Source organism: Phyllostomus hastatus, unplaced genomic scaffold (genome assembly GCF_019186645.2).
Source record: "Phyllostomus hastatus isolate PE091 unplaced genomic scaffold, TTU_PhHast_1.1 phas_scaffold_78, whole genome shotgun sequence".
NCBI lineage: Eukaryota > Metazoa > Chordata > Mammalia > Chiroptera > Phyllostomidae > Phyllostomus > Phyllostomus hastatus.
Window position 1 is genome coordinate 22,817,596 of NW_025334041.1, and position 21,668 is coordinate 22,839,263.

The 21,668-nt window shown below is 39.1% G+C and overlaps 1 protein-coding gene across 1 annotated transcript in view; it reads right to left on the reverse strand.

The window, feature by feature from the left end:
• SCIN (scinderin) overlaps positions 1-21,668 on the reverse strand; it is a 72,270-nt gene that overhangs the window by 21,720 nt on the left and 28,882 nt on the right. The window contains exons 5-7 of the mRNA XM_045828622.1: positions 3,303-3,395; positions 1,015-1,147; positions 515-603 (exon numbers count right to left, since the gene is read on the reverse strand). Coding sequence (XP_045684578.1) covers positions 515-603; positions 1,015-1,147; positions 3,303-3,395 — 315 coding nt within the window. The remainder of the gene's footprint in view (positions 1-514; positions 604-1,014; positions 1,148-3,302; positions 3,396-21,668) is intronic.

Genomic DNA, 21,668 nt, shown 5'->3' on the forward strand with positions numbered 1-21,668 from the left:
AGACATAAACTCTTATTTTCATTACACAACCCCACAGGAGGCCTCTTCTCTAGTTTCTACAAAATGCCATCCTCGATATCAGTGACTTTTAACCCTTTTCTTCTCATGGCACACATAAGCTAATTACTAAAACTCTGTGGCACACCAAAAATATATTTTTTGTTGATCTTACAAAAAAATTGGTATAATTTTGATTCATTCACACCGAACTGGTATTGTTGGGTTAGCTGTTGTCATGTCTTTATTTGACAATCTACAGGAAAAGAGGTCAGTACCATCGACTAAACAGTCAGATATTGCATGTCTTAAAACTTCTGCGGCACACCGGTTGAAAATCAATGCTCCATACAGATAGATCTCTAGGGACATATGACATGCCACTGCCCACACTCAAGTGAAGAATGACTTCACACCGATACATTACTTTAAATCAAATGCTTGTATGAGTTTGGTGGCAATGTCATGAGCTCCCCTGTTTGAACCCTTTTTCCAGACAGTTCATCTCCACACGTACTTGGGTGTTGGCGGGATAGTGCATTTGCTGTAGGAATTGTTCCGCTGTCTTCATTGCAGCCTTTCTCTCCTGGGGATTAGCATCTTTGCCTAAATTACAGGATGAATTAAAGAGAGGCAGAATTTTAGCGAGGGAAGATATTACAGGATCAAGTGAAAAATGTGTACAAAAAGAAACATAATTATTTAATTTAAATACAACACTGAGAAAATGGCAGAAATTTCTAGTACATTAAATACATTTAAAATGCAGTCATGAATACTACACCTAAAAAGATTTTTTTTGGATCGTCCAAATGCTTTTTTAGCCCCATCATCCCTGACTAATGATGCCAGTAGGAAATAATACAGCTTTGATGTCTGGACTTTATATGAGCTCTTACAGATCAAGTCTCAGAAAGGTAGTTTTTTTCATTTTAATCAGAAAAGATTTTTTTTCCTTGCAGAAGAAATACCTACAGCTCTGGAATGCAGCAACCAAGTTGGAATGGCCTCTTTTACCTTTCCAGACGAAAATCTGTTTCGCAGCACCGTGGTCCAGAATGAAGCATTCTCCAGACAGCAGCATTGCCTTTGAGAAGGGGTTCTCCTCAGCCACCACCGTCACCCTCATGGACCCACTGGCATCTGAAACCTAATTTGAAAACAAGCAGCTCACTGGGGGGTGATAGCAACGTTCTGCAATTAGATTTGGTGATAACTGAACAACTCTCTAAATGTAATGAAAACCACTGAATTGTCCTAATGGGTGAACTGTATGATCTGAGAATTATAGCTCGACAAAGCTGTTTCAAAGAAAAGAAACAAATAACAAAATCCACAACCCAAGTATACACTTAAAGGCTTTTAAAAAGTCCTCTGAGATAAAAGGAATATTAATGAAAAGTTCAGTTTTGACACTGCCTCTAAAACATCAGAAAATAATAGTGATAATAACAGTGGCTCAGGCTTGTTGAGATTCTCATATACTGGGCACCATGCTACAAATTTTACATGACTATTCTTAATTTTTACAGCAACCTTTTCAGATAGATAATAATCTTACAGTCATTATGCACACACATAAAGGTGAGGTTTAAATGTTCAGTCAACATTTACTGAGTGCCTGCCATATGTCTGGCATTGTTAAAGTACAGTTTATTTTTATCAATTTTTTTCAAAATAGGTACTATAATTTGTGTATGCTTTGTATAAATTATCAAATTTTTTCTGCCACAAATTAATTGTTATTTATCTAGATTCTCAAAGTTTGGAAATGACTATAACCTTTTTTTTTAAGTTGAAAGTGGACTTACAAAATTGAAAGTGATATTAATGCTCAGGTTAGAATTCACTGGTTTTCAATGGTCAGCTTGTAGGCTACAAAGTAACCATCTGGGTACTTGGTACACGTGCAGATTCCAGAGCCTTCCCTAGCTCAGGGGTGGGGTTTTGTAGAATCTTGGCAGGGCTTAAATTCTATATGTTTAAAAGCTGTCCTTAGGTGACTCTGCTTCCCCACTTTGTTCAGAATCCCAAATTACAATATTTTCAAGTGGAGTTTATACTTGTATGTAATACATAATAAGTCCACTAGAGGGAGAAATGATTCAGGATTAACATGTTCGTACTGTAAAATATTTCTTCAGTCCATAATGCTGTCCAAGAGGGAGGGTAGTTTTATTTGAGGGTGCAGCATAAAAGATATTTGTTCAGCTGTTGAAAATTAGTTTTAGAAACAGTTATGGAAAAAAAATAAGCAGCCACAAACTCTTTAGATATTTCTGTATGGCTTCTATTAAAATTATCAGAAGAGGTAAACACATTTCCTTTGCCATCTAGGAAGAAAACAATCCACTTCCCCTTTACAAAAAGGAAGTTATGCTGCACAAGTTAGTAATCTGATCTGCATCTAAAATCAGTGGCTCTGAGCTGGAAGGCCCCTTAAAAATCAGCAACTGCACCTCCTTCCTTATTAAGAGATGAGAAAAGTATTCAGTTCTGCAGGGAGGTGACAGTCTACTCCAAGCCACATGCTTAGGGAGTTACAAGGGAAGGGGGCACTGGGGCGACCCCATCTGAGCAGTGGTATATCTTCTCACTGGTATATCTTGTGGCTTTTGTTACGCTCACCAGTAATACAATCATAAAGTTATAGAGTTATTATGGAGTTGGAAGGAACTGTGTAGTTTTCTAAGAAAATCTAATTTTCTCTCTCTCTCTCTTTTTTATTTTCCAGGTGAGAAAACTTAGACTCAGAATGGTCACGTCTTGCCCAAGGTCACCCAGACAGTCATTCACCACAGAGGTGATGTGGAACCAGGTCTGCCAGTCCCCAGGACTGGGCTGTTTTGCCCTGCTTCCTTCCAGCTGTTTGATTTGACAGCTTTGCCAGTAACAAAGAAAGCCTTCACCGTGACTAACCGGGATATTCAAAATAAGGTGAAGATTTTACAGCTTATCAAGAGTTTACTAGGAAAAGCTTACAAAGGATTTTTACTCCATGCAGGAAACATTTCATTGAATGTAATATATCACACACGTTGTTGCAAACTAGTGCAGTGACAATGTGTAGTTTCATTTTTACAGCAGTAAGTTCACTTATTTGTTGTTTTTAATGAAAATAACAAAAGCTATTGAAAAAGAGGAATTTTAATCAATACACTACAGCAAACAACAGATTTTACCTACGCATTTCTCTTTGAGGGCAACAAGGAGAATTCAAATGTAGCAAAGAGCCCCTACCAGCACAGGCCTGCCCACCACCTCCCGTCCAGTGAAAACAGCAGAGCCCCCCACAGTGAACTCACCATGTAGAGTTTAGCCATTTTCCTGTTGGTTATGTCTGCTATAGTGTCGTCATCGTCGTACCCTTCCCTAAGCTCCGGCTTCTTTCCTAAAACCTGGAACAAGTGAACAGAAAAAAGATAAAGACCTCTCATTAAAGAATGCAGAGTTTAAAAAAAGAGAAGTAAAGCATGTTGCATTTCTAAAGATACAGATTATAAAATATTTGCTATTAAAATGACCAGACTCACATATTTCGCAGGATTCATACTACACTGGCCTTTTCCCATGGGCCGAATCAATCAATCAATGGCATTAAGTAAACAAACACTGAGTTTGCTGGTGATGGTAACTTCAGAGAAAGTACGAGCCCAAATTTATAAGCTTAGGTGTCCATATTATTGAAAACTAGCAGGAACTAAATAAAATGTGAGCTCTTGGTTAAGTTCTGCAACAGAATTTCTTCTGGGACCTCTGTTTCTTGAAGAAGCAATCTATAGGTTTAGTTAATTTACTATTACAAAAATTGGATCAACATTAATATTTGAGGGTTAGGTACTGTTATCATTATTGGCATGTCACAGGCTAGATGAAGTGCAAGTTCTTGATGACCACGGCATGCTTCTTTTCATACTGTATCTTTGGCACACAGAACAATGCCTGGGGCATAGTAGATGCTCAATAAGCAGTTGTCAGATAAACAAAATTATTTATTGATGCATGTATGATGCAATCCAAAATTTTAAGCAAATCAATTAGAAGAAAGTACACTTGAATCTGCTTTGAATTTCTGATAGCGATTCACAAATCACAAGAAAAGTAAAAAAATCACATTCAAATCACAAGAAAAGTAAAAAAATCACCTTAATTTATTGATACAAATATCATAGAATGTTAAGGACAAGAGTAAAATGCAAATTTATTCTAAACAATGTGATTTTTATAACAATATAGTATTATAAATTTAAGTTTAGAACATGTAAAAAAGGTATTCACTTAGATTTAATATATTTAATATACAATAAAAGTCCTTGCATAATGTGTTTTATACTCAATATTCCTTACAATATATTGTGTAAAGCACAGAATGCTGAATGTTAGACAACGATAAAAATGCACATAAAATCCAATCCTTGCAGGAGTACAGGCGCAGTTTAGAGTTTACCTTACAGAACTTGTACTTCCTCTGGGAACCAGCCCACCCTTTTGTTTGTACAATAATCAATAAAATGCTTTAGTTATTATATACACTAAATTATTATGATATAGTTTTTCTTTTTTTGCTAAAAGTAGGACCAAGACAAAAATTAAAGCACTTGCAACCAAAAGTGTTTGAATAGTTTTATTTTGGTAGAAGTGTGTGTATCTTTGAAGAGCAGTGAGGGGCCGCCTCACACACCCTTTTGCAACTAACTGCATTCCAACCAAGACAGCGGAGTTTGGAATCAACAGCCTGTGTTAAGGTCATAGCGAATACCAGGAAGTCTCCCCAGGGGAACAGCTGAGTCTGAGATTTGGGGCATCCTCTAACTTTTAATTTTCAGATAGCAATTCCCTTATTAGCGAGGGATCTTAATTAGTCTCTCAAAGGACTGTAGCATAGTTGGGAACTGAACCCAAGGGACTTACCAGAAACAGGCTTAACTCCAGGGGTAGGGGGATATAGACAGGTATCCGTAAGGATCATTTCAAGATTCAGTTCAACAACTAAGCATTTACCAAAACCCTTATTGGGGTATACAAATGAGTTTTCACCACCTTCCCTGGCCCTTAAGAACTTTTCGTCCTACCTAGAAAGAGGAAAATTAGATATGCTCATTTCTTCAACTATGCCACAGATCTAGATCTTGGAAGTAAACTAAATACAGCCCTGACTGGTGTGGCTCATTTGGTTGGGTGTTGTCCTGCAAAGCAAAAGGTCACTGGTTTGAATCCCGATCAGGGCACATGCCTGGATTGTAGGTTCAGTCCCTGGTCAGGGCACGTATGAGAGGCAACAACTCAATGTTTTTCTCTCTCTTTGTCCCCTCTTCCCTCTCTCTAAAAAGTAAATAATTAAAAGAAAATTATAAATACAGCTTTCCTCCCTACCCCTCACAGGTGGGAGAATAACTCAGTTTAAAACACTCATTGAAGGTTTCTCAAGCAACCAGTATTTTGGCTCATGTAATCCTTTTTTTTTTGTAGGAAATAGCATATTTTGACAATTTAAAAAGAAAGGGAAACAGAGAAGCCTTATCTGAGGATGTTCTATAAAAATGTCATCTATTGTTCTAGCTCAGACCTGTCATTAACCTTGGAGTTCCCCTTGCCATTAATGATTTTCTCTAAGTTTCCCCTTAAAAGTATCACTGTGCTCTAACATGCTCCACACTGAACTGATCTTTGCATCAGACTGACTGTTTCCAGTTCACTGCTTGTGTCAGTGAATCTCCTGCGTCCTCACCACCTGAACTGAAAATCACGTGGTCAGTTGTGAATACTTGCTGTCCTCCACTTTGAATCTCCTGCCCACTTAATCATTAAATTCTATTGGGCTGGCCAAAACGTCCGTTGAACGAAAACACACATTTTTCATTTCCACGAGAACTTTATTGAGTTGGACATTTTGAGTATGTCGGCTGTCTCATGGGTGGTGTAACACTGACTGTTCTCAATGTCTCCATTTGATCACTATCAGCTTCTGCTGGTCTACCCGACCGTGCAGCACCATCCAGCAAGAAACCTCCAGCACAAAACTTCACAAACCACTTTTGACACAATCAGTCACAGTACCTTCACCATATATTGCACTTTTTTTTTTGCGTTTCAGTTGCATTTTTACCTTCCTTGAAATAATAAAGCATAATATACCAAACACGTGAATTTTCTCCCATCTTCAATATTAAAATGGCTACCCAAAAATTCATCAGTTTTGAGTTGAAATTTTTAAGTTCTTTTTTAAATGCACACTGATATGACAGCTGTCAGAATACAATCTAACAGAATTATTTTGAATGAAGCCGAAGACCATGAAGTGCTACCAGAGCCATCTTTCAGAAAACAACAAACTTTCGGACCAACCCAATACTTCTTTATGAAAATGTCTGTAGTCACTGATTCCTTCATGTTCCTTACTTCCTACCCTGGTGAAGACCCGCACCGTCCTGCTCATGGGTCATGCCCACTGTTGTCAACTTCCTGTCTCAAGTCTCCCTTCTTCTGGACTCTGGCCAGAAGGCCCCTTATTTCACTTTAACCCTATATTTTAAGGACGTGAGTCTAAATAAAGATTTATATCTGGAGCACTGGTCCTTACAGCTCAGTGTCCAAGCAATATTTGGGTAATATTGCTATTACCCAAATTCCTATCCAGTACGGATTCCTATCTGCCAGCTATGAAGTAAGAGGTCGGGGTGAAGTCCAGGAGTCTGCACTCCACATCATTCAAAAGTGAATGCCGGTGGCAGAGCAAAACCCCTCTGCCTGGATTCCAAAGGTCCCAGAGGCTGGGTGTTACTTACCCACCCTGAATCATTCCTCAGCCTCTCCGCCCAGCACCGTCTCCAACCAGGCTGATGTTTTCATTGCTCCTTGGGTCCCCTTGCACTTTCCTCCCCAGGGCCTTACCTAACACTGCCTGAAGCACAGCTGAGCAATTATTCTTTGATTGGTTCTGCTAATTAGAAGCAGTGCAGTAAAAAACACCACTGAATGTCTGCTATGAGTCACACATTGTATCAGGAGCTTCAGACGCATTGCCATTCCATCCGTGTAAGAGACCCCAGGAACTGGATGCTGCTGTCATCACTTTACAGAAAAGGTCACTGGGGCTAAAGAGGTGCAGTGACTGCCTCACAGAACTGCCAAGTGCCAAGGCTGAGACTGCGGCACATGTCCCTTCAATGCCTTTCAGTCACTTTTAGAATTGGTGGCATACTTCCCTAAGAGAAACTGAGCCAGTCTTTGAAGTGGACAGAAAAGTTCTTTTTTAAATAGTTTATTTTTAATTTTATTTTTTCATTATGACTTATTCACCTTATACCCTCTTCCACCCTCACCCACCCCCCTCTACCCGCGATCACCACACTGTTGTCCATGTCCATGAGTTCTTTCTCTTCCTTTGCTGGACCTGGCCACCCCCAGGACCTCCTCACCAGAGCTGTCAGCCTGCTTTCCATCTACGAGTCTGTCTCTATTTTGCTTGTCAGTTCAGTTTGTTCAGTAGACTCCACATATGAGTGAAATCATATGGTATTTGTTTTTCTCTGACCAGATTATTTCACTTAGCATAACGTTCTCCAGGTCCATCCATGCTGTCTACGGCCATGCCACCCTGAACACGCCCGACCTCGTCTGATCTCAGAAGCTAAGCAAGGTTGGGCCTGGTTAGTACTTGGGTGGGACAGAAAGATTTTTGTTTGTTTTAAATTTTTCAATTACAGTTTATGTTCGATGTCATTCTGTCTTGATTCCAGGTGTACAGCACAGTGGTTAGGCAATCATATTCTCCACAGAGTGTTCCGCCTGATATTCCCAGCACCCACGTGGCCCCACACACAGTTGTGAAAATATTATTGACTCTATTCCTTATGCTGTAATTGACAACCCTGTGATTGTCCTGTAACTTTGACCCTTCTCGTGATCTGATGCTATAAAGGTCTACACCTTTCCTTTACTTTGATTTATTTTCTTTTTTTTTTTTTAATTTTTTTAAAGATTTTATTTATTTATTTTTAGAGAGGGAAGGGAGGGAGATAGAGAGAGAGAGAGAGAGAGAGAGAGAGAGAGAGAGAGAGAGGGAGAGAAACATCAATGTGCGGTTGCTGGGAGTTAGGGCCTGCAACCCAGGAATGTACCCTGGCTGGGAATCGAACCTGGGACACTTTGGTTCCCAGCCCGCGCTCAATCCACTGAGCTACGCCAGCCAGGGCTTTGATTTATTTTCTAATTCAGTAAACGATAAATAGAAGCAAATGATTTTGCCCCCAGAGATTCAGAGAAATTTCTGTATGGCAGAGATGAAACTAAGATCTACCCCAGGATCGAGGCTAGCTTTGCATTTATTAGAAAATTCATCTTAACACTGATTGTCCATACATCTGTCTGTTCTTTGAATTCTTTGAATTAGTTATAAAATCTTGTTAGTTCTCTTATGAATGACTGGCTTAAAATCTTTCACATGGGTTATTTTTTTCTGAGTTTTTTCCACATTTTTTAAAATTGTTGTTCAAGTACAATTGTCTCCATTTCCCCCCATCACTCACCTCCTACCCCACTCATCCCCACTTCCCACCCTTGATCCTACCCCCTCTTTGGCTTCATCCATGATTATTTTATATTTGTTTGTGATTCATTATTTTACTTTTTTGAAAACTACATTTGGCTTCAGAAGTAACCCGCCACCCCCAAAAAAGAAAAAAGAAAACTACCGTTAAAATATAGTACCCCTCTTGTCTAAACCACATGTATTGGAACCTGTTTATATACTTGTTGCCTTTATTAGCATTACATATATTCAGCTAACATATTTTAAGAGCCATTCTGTGCCATGCCAGGAACTTCTAAAATTTTAACATATCACTACGTACTAGACACCATTCTAAACACTTTACATTTATTAAGTCATTCCATCTTCATAACAGCCCTGAGTTGGCCTGTTTATTATCCCACTTTATGCCTAAAGAAACAGGCTAAGCCACTTGCCCAAGGTCATGCAGCTAATAAGTGACAAAGTCAGGACTTGAACTTGGGCTCCAGATTCTGTGAGCGGCACACATTCTGTTTGCTGTGGTCCAGTGCTCACCACCCTCTGCACTAGTTGTTTCCATCTTCCCCATGTCCTCTTTCTAGTCCCCTTTGTTCTTGCTTCTCCCTCTCTTGTGGGTCACAAAGGCTGAAAGAGGGAAGTTCTTTCATTATATCAGAGTGCTGTGTGAGTGAATAGCCCTTAAAAAGGAGAAAACAGCATTCGACAAACATGAAGGTGCTACCAAAGAACATGAAATGAAACAACAGTGCTTCTTTAACCAGAAAGTTTTCAAAGGTTAAGAGAAAATTGATAACATCCGATGCTGGCAAAGATTCGGAATTCTATCTCCTAGTAAGAAGGACAATACTTGGAAGGGATTAGCAGTAGGTAGCAGAAACCTTAAGAGCATGCTAATTATTGAATCCAATAATTCTATTATAGTAGTTTATTCTAAGGAAATAACTAAGATATATGCATGCAAAGAATTAATGTGCATCACAACATTTTATAGGATTTAAAAATGCAAACTGTCTAAACGCCTAACATGGAAGGAATTGATTAAATGAATGAGGCTATACCCATATAATGGAGAACTGTATAGACATTAAAATATTTAAAACATGTGAAAGGAAAATGTTCATAATAATTAAGGTAAATATTTAGATTGCAAAGCCTTAGTTACAGTATAAACTTTTTTGTAAAAGCACAGAAGTATGTACATGAAAACAAAAATCAGAAGAAAATTTGGTTATTTTTTCTCAAAGGTGAGATTTGTGATAATATTTTTTTCTATCTGATTATATATTTGGTAAAATTTCAACAACATATATTTTTCTTAAATTAATACCATCTCAAGTGTTTTATGATTTCTTATATGACCCATTGTGCTATTTCTTTTAAAACATAAGTTGGTCTATGTGTAAATTTGTTTCCTTAGAAAGAAGGACCAGGCAGTTAAGAAAAACTTTGCAGAACCCTTGTAATTCTTACCTAATGTTCACATTGGCATCTGGCTTTACTTACTTATTTTAAAGCTTTAAGCCAGCCCCACCTATTTGGGATATGCAATCCCAGCATTTACAATCTTGTTCACTCAGGATGAGTTTTCCTTCCCTTAACTCTCTACGGAAAAGTCAAGACCCTTGGAAACCTTACAGTAAGTATTTAAAGTAAAAAATAAGAAAAGAGAGGATGATACGTGGCCTGGAGGGAGGACAACACACAACCCAAAACGTGAGGTCACTCGGATAAGAATGTTCTAAGTTGGTGTCCAGTCCGAGAAGCACTTGACACAGAGGACCTTCTGTGCTGCTCAACCACGATTTTGGCCCGACAGACTGGGAAAAGGAGGCAGAGAGAAGTGAAGAGTCTTGGCTTCTGCACAAGCCCCATCAACACGGAAGCAAGGATGAGGACCCCGGGTCCTCAGCTTCTCCCACTCTCTGTGGAAAGTCAGACCTCACCTTCCTCGCAGCTTCATCATTTTGGTGTGAACTCTGCTTCAGGTTAAAATAAAAACAAACTAAGCTCTCAGGTTCTGTGAGCTAACGTTTTAATTACTTGGCCATTCTGGTGTCTTATTTCCTATACCTTATAGGAAAAAAAAATCAGTATTTTGCAAGCATATGGTAAACAGAAATAAATTGTAAAAGGGATAGACTTGTTATGGTGTATTTACTTGATTCAAGGCAAGTAACTATTTGCTATTAGGGAAGATAAAATACTTGCTAACAAAGAGATAAAACCACAGGCAATTCTTGGGAAAAGCTGTGATCTCATTTATCCGGCTCCACCTAATCTGGATGTGAGACCCTGACATTTGCTCTCCTGCTCTCTAAAAGATGTGCTTTTCTGACTCCAAAACACCTTCATCCCTTTATTCCTACCCCAAGTAAAGGGTAATTTAATATATCAAATAGTGGGTAAAGTTAATTTAGACTGAGAGAAACCACGTGCTGCACATGTCTAGATAAAAAGATAGAGTGAATTGGATGTCTGCAAGAGAGATGTGGCTATTGAATTACCTGGGCCAGGGCTGTCCAACAGAATTTTCTTTCATTGAAATACTCCATGTCTGTGCTGTCCGGTAGGAAAGTCACTAGCTATCTAAGCTGGTGTCGAGTTCTAAAAGCATTTAACACAGAGGGTCTGCTGTGCTTCTACTCCAGGTAGCTAGTGAGTGCCTGAAATGTGGCTAGTGTGAACAATTAAAATTTAAATATTATCTAAATTTAATCAATTTAAATCAGAATTTAGCCATACTTGTCTCACAGATGCTGCAGTTGACAGTGTACGTCTAGAGGACTCAGGAAATGCGGTGGCCTTGGGGAACTCACCCTGACGCAGGTCTGATCCTCAGAGTTATTGTAACATCAACATATTAGAGATTAGGTTTAGAGGGTACCTCTCACAAGACAGTTGACTCATAATTTATCATTACATGGGAAGCTAACTCACAAGTTACTACAACATGGGTAGCGAACTCACAAGCTATTAAAATACGTAAGCCAGAATGTCAGCTTACTGAACTGGAACGGTTGTTCTCACTGGCTGCATATTGGAGCCCTCTAGCAAGTAAAGAATACAAAAGTCTGGATCCAGTTGTATTTGATCCAAGATTCTGACTGAAGCCTGGCATCAGTTCAGTGGTGAATTTAAGTGCGCACAGGTATCAGCTTTGTTTTAACCTGGCTCATCGTCACCATCAGAACAGGACTGCCAGGCATTTCTGGTGTCCACCTAGCTTCTCGGGGAACTCCTCCCCTGAACAAATTCACACGGCCTGGTGGTCTGGAAGCTGCCCTGCAGCAAACCCCAGAGAATTATTCTAAGCCATCTTCCTTTCCTGGTGATCCTTAAACCTTTTTCTGTAAGACCTCACACCCATTTGAACACTTCTACATGATCAGTGTTGGAATAGACACTCCCACCATTTGCCTTTGGGATTTCTAATTTCTATGCTTCACAATGAGCATCCGCCTCCCCCATCTTCTGACAACCCCTTCATTTGGTAGGCTCAGGCCAGCTGAGCTGGATGGACCCACTACTAAGTGACTCACTGACCTTGTTCCCACATTTACAATGGCATAAGAGTTAATTTCTGTCACAGTTTTTTAGGATATGTGCTGCTGAAGTGAGTACCCCCTCACAGTCATGAAATGTATGGGAATGCATTAAGTGAAATAATGTACGGGAAGTGATTGTCACTATACCTGGAACATGGCAAAAACTCATCAAAACTTAGATCTTGCACCTTGAGTCAAAAGCTGCTTTGGTCAAAAGGTCCTTCTGTCTCCTTGAGGTGCTCCTGTGTATCATTGCCCTGGCTCTTTGCCCGATGACAGCACCATTAAACTTCTTGTCACATACCTCCCCACTGACTCACACTCACTTACTACTTGGTCTCATCTTAATCTCATGTCATTAAGTTGTATGTCTTGACAGTGTACCCTTGTCAAAGTCTTACATTTTAGACTGAAAACTACAAGCTGAAGACAGATCTACACATCCTCTCAAGCAAAGCTTAGAGAATGACCTGTGCAAGCAGCAAGGAAGGAGCTCATGATGCTTAGAAGAATAAGATGCTGTAACCTCTTCCCTTCTTTAAAGTTTCTTCACAATTATAAGTGTATAATGCTATTAGTCCTTGCTTATACGACCAGTTCTCTGATCTTCCCAAGTGCTTCAATCCGATCTCCCCATTAAACGTTGTACCTGTGACCCTCTTTTGGTGAGGCAGGATATATCAGTTATATAAGTGTCTCTGTCTATAGACTGTCTATAGACACTTATAAGTGTTTATAAGTGACACTGCAGTTATATGCAGTGTCTCATCTACCAGCAGCATGAGAAAGGTCTGGGGCTGTGATGGTGCTGGCTGTTGTCCTCCGCAGTAATAAAATCTGTGACAAATGGTTTCTTAGATTATGGGTTTTTCGTGTCACTGGTAAGAAGCATTTGCATCACGTAAATAAAAACGCAACCAGAAAGTGTGAGAAGTGAACAGAAAGAACAGCTTTCCAGTGAGCCATCCGCCCTCGCTGTTGTGGAGCACAAGGAAGTGGGATCGCACCCTCACCACGCTCTGGACAGCAATGGGCACAGGAGCTGATATTCGACTACAGTGCACTTGCCACTTGCTTCAAAAGGGGTTTTGATCAACATATGTGTCTTTTCCACATGCACTCTATCAGACTTCATTAAGTTGTATTTTCAGTTCTGGTTTGCTTTATTAGTTGCCAACGTTCACGGAAATAGAACACTGATACTTGGTTTCTCCGTCATGCAGACTTTAGTTCCCAGTATATTTGTATGGCTTATTTTGTTTGCATGCAGATGCTAATATACTTTCTTTTAACAGTATGTCAATTTCTTTTTCCTGATTAGTAGACTGTTATGGAATACCCAGAATTAAGGACTTTCTATTGGTTTGCACAGAGAGTGTACTGTATTTACAGGAAGAAACTGCTTTCCTGGCAGTCACTTTAAAATCCTTTTTGTAAATGATAAACATACGTGAGTGTGTGTATACACACACTCACACACACACACACGTATCTCCAAAGCAATGTAACTGTAAAGTTGTAATGCACCACATGTACTTACAAACATAATAGCAATAGTATTGGTTTTTAATTTGGCCAAGTACTGTCAATATAACCCAGTTCTACAACCATGTGATTTTTGGCTCTGAAAGAAACAGGACTTACAGGTGCCATTCAGATGACCTCAGCTCTAAAGAGTTCTTTCTAGTATGCGAACACATTTCTTCCTGATAATAAACAAATACTAATTATAAAATAAATACTAAGGAATTGTGAATTGGGAACTCTTGAAGAGTCCACCTTTTAATATGTGGACTTGGCTGTTACCACAGTTAGCACTGTATAAGTAAACTGATATAAAATGAACATTATTATTAACTATTATGTATTTCAAAAACTAATTTACAAAATGAATGCTAAAGAATAGTGAATCACTGAATTGTAGAGATCCGGTCCTTTGATATCTGAGTTTGGCTAATTTTTAGGAAAAGGTCTAAGAAGAAATTGACCTCAATGTCTGAAAGAAAAGACAGTCTTAATGTTAGCATTTAAAATTATATACAATGACTAATATATAACAAACATGAGGAACATTATAAATAGAGAGCTTAGAAACCTGCCACTCTAGTTTAATATTATGTTAGGTTATCAGCTCAGATATAGACTTTGTGGGGGCAAAGTTCCACCCTTCCATACAGTCCATCTGTCTTACAGCTGCACTGTCCTATGTACACGCTATCACTCTTCCCTCGCTCCAGCTGCAAACTACAGGAAAAACTACCTCACTCACAAATGACTGCCACGTGGCATTCATTTAAACTGACCCTATAAAATGGATACCTTATCAGTAAGTTTGTACAGTCTTCATGTTGAACTTTGGTGTGACGAAGTGAAAGACTATGTGAACTGTCAGTAATTTATTGTACCATATGGTTAACTACATGGTTAATGTATTTCTTAGTTTTCTTCAGAATATTTCAACTTCCCCACTGGATGAACTGGTGAGGAAAGAACTGGGTATCTGAATTAAATACTAGAAATCTAAACAGAAGATTCATTAAAATAAACAACAAATGAACAGTGCCTTGAACAGTTCTGGCACATAGTCAGCCATCACATGGTAGATATAAACAGCTAGAGCAACTATGGGGCTCTGGAAACATTATAACCTTGCAGCATGCACTACTTGCCACTATGATTCTTTGGATTTTAGGTGGATGCTAAGTACCATTGCCTTAAAGCAAAATAAAGAAAATAATTACAATGCTGAAATTTATGACCATTCCAATGTTAGAATATGAAATGTTCAAAATCACTGCTAATGTTACTTTTTGTAAATGCGATGTGTATAAAACCTTAGGAAGCATTAACAATGTACATGTCCTTTTGAAGTTTTGGGGAAGAATAAGAGAAATATATTGGGATATTTATAGGACAAAGCACTACATCTTCATAGTTCCTTGGAGTTCATGGAGTATCACTACTCGACCCGGTGGTGACAAAAGGCAGCAGCAGGACCAGGGGCAACAGCCCAGGAAAGGGGTGGATGCCAGCAGTCAGCTGGTTTGAGCGCTAGAGTGAGAGAAGGAGTGGGTGTTTGTGGTTGTTGGACACCACACGGGGAGGTGACCTGACCGGGGAAGGACGATTCTACAGGTGGGGGTATCCAGCTGCAACTCCTGGCAAGGTGCATTTTCATTCACAGAATGAAAACTGTTAGACACCAGCTTTTTCTTTCTGACTGTGCTAGGTACTTTCACCCAGAGTACATACAATCTGCCTAACATGTGGGAAGGTACCGCAGTAAATACGAATAAGTTTGACTCAGTTATTACTTTCCAAGAGGTTAGTTGTAACTCTTCATCTGTGGAAAGAAGACTAGAAGAATATATGAATTATCATTATCTAAACACTAACTGCTCCTTTATAGGTGCCCTTGGTTTAAAAACTAAATCAATAGGATGACTTTATTCATATTTTCACCAACCCTGTCATCTCCCATACAGGGGACCCACTTCTCAGCCTTTTGGCTACAATTAAGTGTAGTATCCATTCTTATCAGGTTAAAATGCAGGAATGTTTGCAAAGCAATACTGTCCTCTGGAAAACAGGAAAGCAAATGGAGTGGATTTCTGGCACCATGTAGCTCACAGTTAATTGCATTAATTATCCAAATACAATGAGCAATGAGTTAGAGCTATGATGGTCACACAGCTCCAAAGGCAGGGGCTGCCCTAGAGGAACTTAAGCAGTATTAATATAATATAAATTCTATTTGATGAAGCACTGTGGAGAACTGTGACTACAATTTCACTCTTTTTCTAAATAGATAACTCTAAAAGATAATTGAAGAACTACCTGCACTGTTCAACTCTAGATTTCACTTATAAGATATCCAGAAGAGCACATCATAACTATCTGATCAACTTGCCAAAAGGATGACTAAATGAATGACTTTACTTTCAAGTTGTCGGTTGACATGACAAGATGAACACAACCCCTCTAACTGGGAGAGTTTTTGGAAGTTAATCTAGCCTGTATGCTATTATCACATAGTCTAAAGTACATAAATTTATCATGACAAGACTTCAGACTAATGGTGGTATCATTCTGACCATGCTTTCTGGCATTTGTGGACCCTCACAGTCTGTTCTCACTCTCTAATTGTTTTAGATCTAATGCATCCTTATCTCCTCAGACAATAAAATAAGGACACTTTGGATTTTATTAGGAACCAACACAGTGTTAAATAAACATTTACTAACTGATACATAATACAACCATTTAACCTTTCTCCCAATTTTCTTTTTCTTTAATCCAGATTCAGGAACAATGATTGCATGCAAGGCTTGGTATTTTATAAAAGCAAGAATCTAGCCATTCAGCAACACAGCATCTGCTTCCAATCTCCCTGTAGTATTTTTACTGCCAGTATTCCACCACTAGCATTTATAATAATTAGAGACTTAAGAAGTTCATTAAATTATATTGAAAAAGTCTTTCTGGGTTAGAAAAATTGGTTGTTTCCTATGGTCATTTCAAACAACTTGCCCCTTTTTACTCTCTTTTTGATATCTACCAGATGCTGTCTTTTTAAACATGAAAAAGGACCTGATCCAAGGTGGGAGTGGAGCAGGTGGATGCTACACTCACTGCCTCCCAGGACCAAACTGGAATTACAACTAAAATACAGAACAATCAACCTGAATAACCAGATAAAGACTAACTGAACAGAAACCTCGTAACCCAGGATTACAGAAGCAGCCACATCAAGACTGGTATGAAGGGTGGAGATGTGAAAAGCTCTGGCCCCATTCCCATGGGCAGTGGCTGAGATTCCAGAGGGATATTTCAGCTGCAAGGCTTCCCCCTGAGAAGAGTGGGATCTCAACCTCAATCCAGGCTCACCAGCCCAGAGCACCATAACTGGAAAGAGGTGTCTACATAATATTTACCTGTGAAAGTTGGTGGAGATTCTGTCAGCCAGAAAGAGACAAGAGCCTACGAGAGACACAGGCACCCTCTTAAAGGGCCAATGCACAAAAATCTTGTTTGCAGGTGCTCATCCTGGGCTCCAGCACAGGGAGGGTGGAGCAGAATAGAGTCGCTTGAGGAGAGACTGGGGTTAATGGCTCTGGGAGAGAGCTTAAGGGATACTGGCTGGAGCTCTGTGCTGAGTCACTCACCTGCACTGCAGATGCCATCTTTCTTGGGGGGCACACTCTCCCCCATATGGGATCAACCTGGGGGAATGCAATAGCTCCATCCTTTCAATTCCCTGACTTAGAGTAGGAGCCATTTCTTCCACTTCCCAGAAAACCTGACTGGCATCTCCCCATCACAGGAGATCTGCTAGCCCTACTCTCTGGGATCCTTGTGGCCCCACCCTCTCAACTTCTACTGCCTATGTGCTTCCAAGGTCTGGGCAGAATCCTGGACAGACTGAGTTGTGTGTTTCTAAATAGGTGCCATTTTTTCCCTTGCACACCCAGTTGTTGCAAAGCCCTTCCTTCACATGGCCAAATCTTGGTCTGTTTGGGCCTGATAAAATATGATGGCTTCATCTTGATGACTCTGTTAGACCCCACCCCATCACAAAAGTGTATAAGCACCCAATGGATGGCATCTAGACTTGGTATACTCTGGAACATGTGTTGGGTAGCCTCAGATCCAGCATTCACACCAAGTTTGAACCTGGATCAATCTAGTGAACACTCATTGCCCCTACCTGGTGACTCACTGAGAACCTACCTTATGCAACTCGCATATCACCAGAGGTTCCTTCAGTGACTCAGCCTAACAGATAACAGACAGGTGGAGGTGGATCTCAAAGTGCCTTGGTATTTTAGCTGACCTGTCCCTAAGCCTGGTGCTTGGTACACAGCTTGGTCCTTCCTGAAAAGATCCAGGCCCAGTAGAGGCAGCCACAAACCATGGGTCACTTTGTAGTTCCAAACCAGTTGCCTAGGGCCAGTCACAGGTAGCATCTGACATTGGTCTGAACCAGAGTACTTCCCAAGAAACCCAGAACCAACACACCCAGGGGCAAGCTTCAGACAACATAGAACAGAATCTAATTACCTTCACAAGCGGCATATCTAAAGGGAGATCTCGGCAGGCACTAAACCCTGCTGAAGCAAATTCTGTTTTGTGTGGTCAGTATCTGCACAGCAGCTTGTGCACTGTGGTCTGGGTTGATCCTCACAGTTAGCCAGCCTGAGGGTCAACCCTGTGCATGAATAGGTCAATAGCAATCAAGACTCAATTACAACAGGAGGGACCATATAACCCACACAAGAGACATTCCTGGAGCACCCATCTCAGGTGACCAAGGAAACTGTGCCACTGGGTTTCACAGGACACCTACTACATAAAGTCACCCCACCAAGACTGAAAATCATAGAAGATCTACCTAAGACATTAAACAAACAAACAAAAAACACAAGGAGGCAGCCAAAATGGAGAAAGAAACATGCCCCCAAAGAAGAAATCACCCCCCAAAAAGCTGAATGAAATGGTGGCAAGTCATTTATCAGATATAGAGTTCAAAACAATGGAGGCAGAAGAGGGTAAAGGGGGATAAATGGGGAAGGAAGGAGACTAGACTTTGGGTGGTGACTGCACAACACACAGATGACGTGTTATAGAACTGTACACCTGAAACCTATGCAATTTTTTTATTAACCAATGTCACCCTAACACATTCAATAAAAAATAAAAATAAATAAAAATGAATAATAAAAACTAATAAAACACTGATTAATTATTGACCTTAGCAATATTTCCTCTGGGAATGTTTTAGTCTCCCTTCTAATGTTTAGAGAACATACAGGGCCACCAAAAACAGTTTGGGGCCTTAGGGCTAGTGAGATATTTAATTTTCCTTCACATTCATGGATTATTCATTTTAAATATAAAAAGAACAATGAGAAAAAAAAGCTTTACATAATTTATAGGAAGGCTTTCATGTTAAATACATTTATAGTGAAGAGAAAAGAACAAAGTGTGACTTTATTTACAGGCTTTAGTTAGTTCTACTTATCAGATTATTTTCCTATGAGCTTTTAAAGGCTACTGAAGATGCAGACAAGAGGCTGACCACACATTCTGTTTCCCCAGATGATCTTGCTGATACATGTCCCCATGTTCTGTCTGGTCAGTGCCCCTATGACTCTCCAAAGTGCTTTGGTTTGAAAAACAATTATGATCATCCTAAAGAAAAACCTTATTAAAATTATGTGAAAATAATATTGTGATCAGTAAATGGCTAAAATACCTCAAAATTAAGATCAATTTTTCAACAAATTCTCAGAAATTGTGTTTCAGTATTTTAGTTTGGGGCATACTAATGTGTTTGAAAGATATGTTCTAAAAAGTCAGCATCAAATGTGGTGTAATGATAATAGGATCATTTAACTGGTTGAACTAAGAAAAAATACCCTATTTTCTGTAGCAACAAGAAAAATAAAGTACTTGGAATAAATTTAACCAAGGATGTAAAAGACCTATACTCAGAAAACTATAGAACACTGAAGAAAGAAATTGAGGAAGATACAAGTAAATGGAAGCATATACTATGTTTATGGATTGTAAGAATTAACATCATTACATTGTCCATACTACCAAAGCAATCTATAGATTCAATGCAACTCCTATTAAAATACCAATGGCATAATTCATAGATCTAGAACAAATACTCCAAAAATGTATATGGAACCAGAAAAGACCCCCAGTAGCCTCAGCAATCTTGAGAAAGAATAACAAAGTTGGAGGGATCATAATACTTGATATCAAACTACGCTACAAGGCCACTGGAATCCAGACAGTGTGGTACTGGCAAAAATACAGACACATTGATCAAGGGAATGGAATAGAGATCCCAGAAATAAACTCATGTCTCTGTGGTCAATTAATATTTGACAAAGGGGAGCATGAGCATAAAATGGAGTAAAAGCAGGAGGGAGTGGGGGAATGGTTGAAAGAAGGGGAAGGGACTAGTCAAACGGCATGTATGAATGACACAGACATGGACAATGGAGAGGGAATTAACTGTGGGAGAGAGGGGCAGGCTGGGTGGAAAGGGGCAAAAGGAAGAAAAGTTGGGATGACTGTAATAGAGTAAACAATAAAACAAAGAGCCAACAACAACAAAAAATAACTGGTTGAAAGTGCTTGATTTCAAGCCATTACTAATAATCATATTTAAACTTTTGATAAGTAATTTTAAAAGATTCTCATTAAAAATAAGTTACTTAAAAGGTCAATTTTAATTTTTTTAATCCTCACCCCAGAGGTACTGTTCACTGATTTTAGAGAGAGGAGAATGGAGAGAGAGAGGGAGAGAAGCATTGACCTGAGAGAGATACATGGATCGGTTGCCTCCTGCACACACCCTGACTAGGACTGAACCCACAATCCAGGCATGCACCCTGACTGGAAATCGAACCTGCGACCTTTCAGTTCATGGGATATTACTCCCACCAACTGAGTCACACTGCCCAGGGAAAAAAAGGTCAATAAAAAAAACATTTTGAAAGATTTTTACATTTTCAGAATCTTTCTCTAGCAATTAGAGTTTCAGAAGAAGAAAGAACAGTCCATTATCTCAAACAAAGTGGCTGGCGTGGGTGTGCAATGGACCCATTCAAATTACTGTTGAAACCTATGAACCCCCTCTAAGAAAATATCTTTTAAATGTTTAAAAAAAAAGTGCCACAATGAAAACCAATTTTATTGGACTACAACTATCAAAATATCAAAATATATTTTAAAACAAACATGATAAAGTAAATCCTAGTAAATAACCCAGTAATAACCCTTCATTAACCCAGTAAATAATATTATTGAACAGCAGGTCTAATAGCTATCATAATTACCCAGTAGTGGTCAATAAGTGATATTTTGAGGTCATCTGCAATAATGATAATGCGACCTGAAGAGGCCCAGGCTCTGCTCCTGCTACTTCAGTGTGTTGACCGAATTCCCAGTGGGAAAAAATTTTCACTACAAGGTTAGTGAAAATAAAGTTGTGATTCTTTTTCTCAACCAAGTTCATGACTTCTTGAATTCTATAGTTAAGGGTAGGTGCTACATTAAGAAAGCCTAAACAAACTGGTTTATCATAGGTACATAATTAATTTATCAAACAACTACTAAATGTTGTGACCAGGCTACAAAACAACATGTATGAAAACAAAAAGCCCACTGAATACTTTTTAAGGAAAAAAGTGAAGACTCTCGTTGAAAATTCAGTTCATTATGAGTGAGAGCTGTCAAATGTAATGCAGGATATAAAGACTATGTTCGGTGGGAACAAAGTAGATGTTTTCTAGGATTTTTTTTTAAAAACCCCAAATGAAAATCCCCTAATATATAGACACGCATCACATTTTATATCAAGCAGTGTGTCCTTTATACCTATCATTAATATTTTATAGTCAAAGTTATATTTTATACATATTTTCTTCAGGTTTGCATTTTCTTATTTTAACAGTATCATATATTAATTGGCAGCTTAAACTTTTCTAACCCAAGATGTGAGAAAGAACATACACATACACAAAGTTAAGGCCTCAACCTCAGTGGCTTCATTTCCTGGAACATGACACAAATCA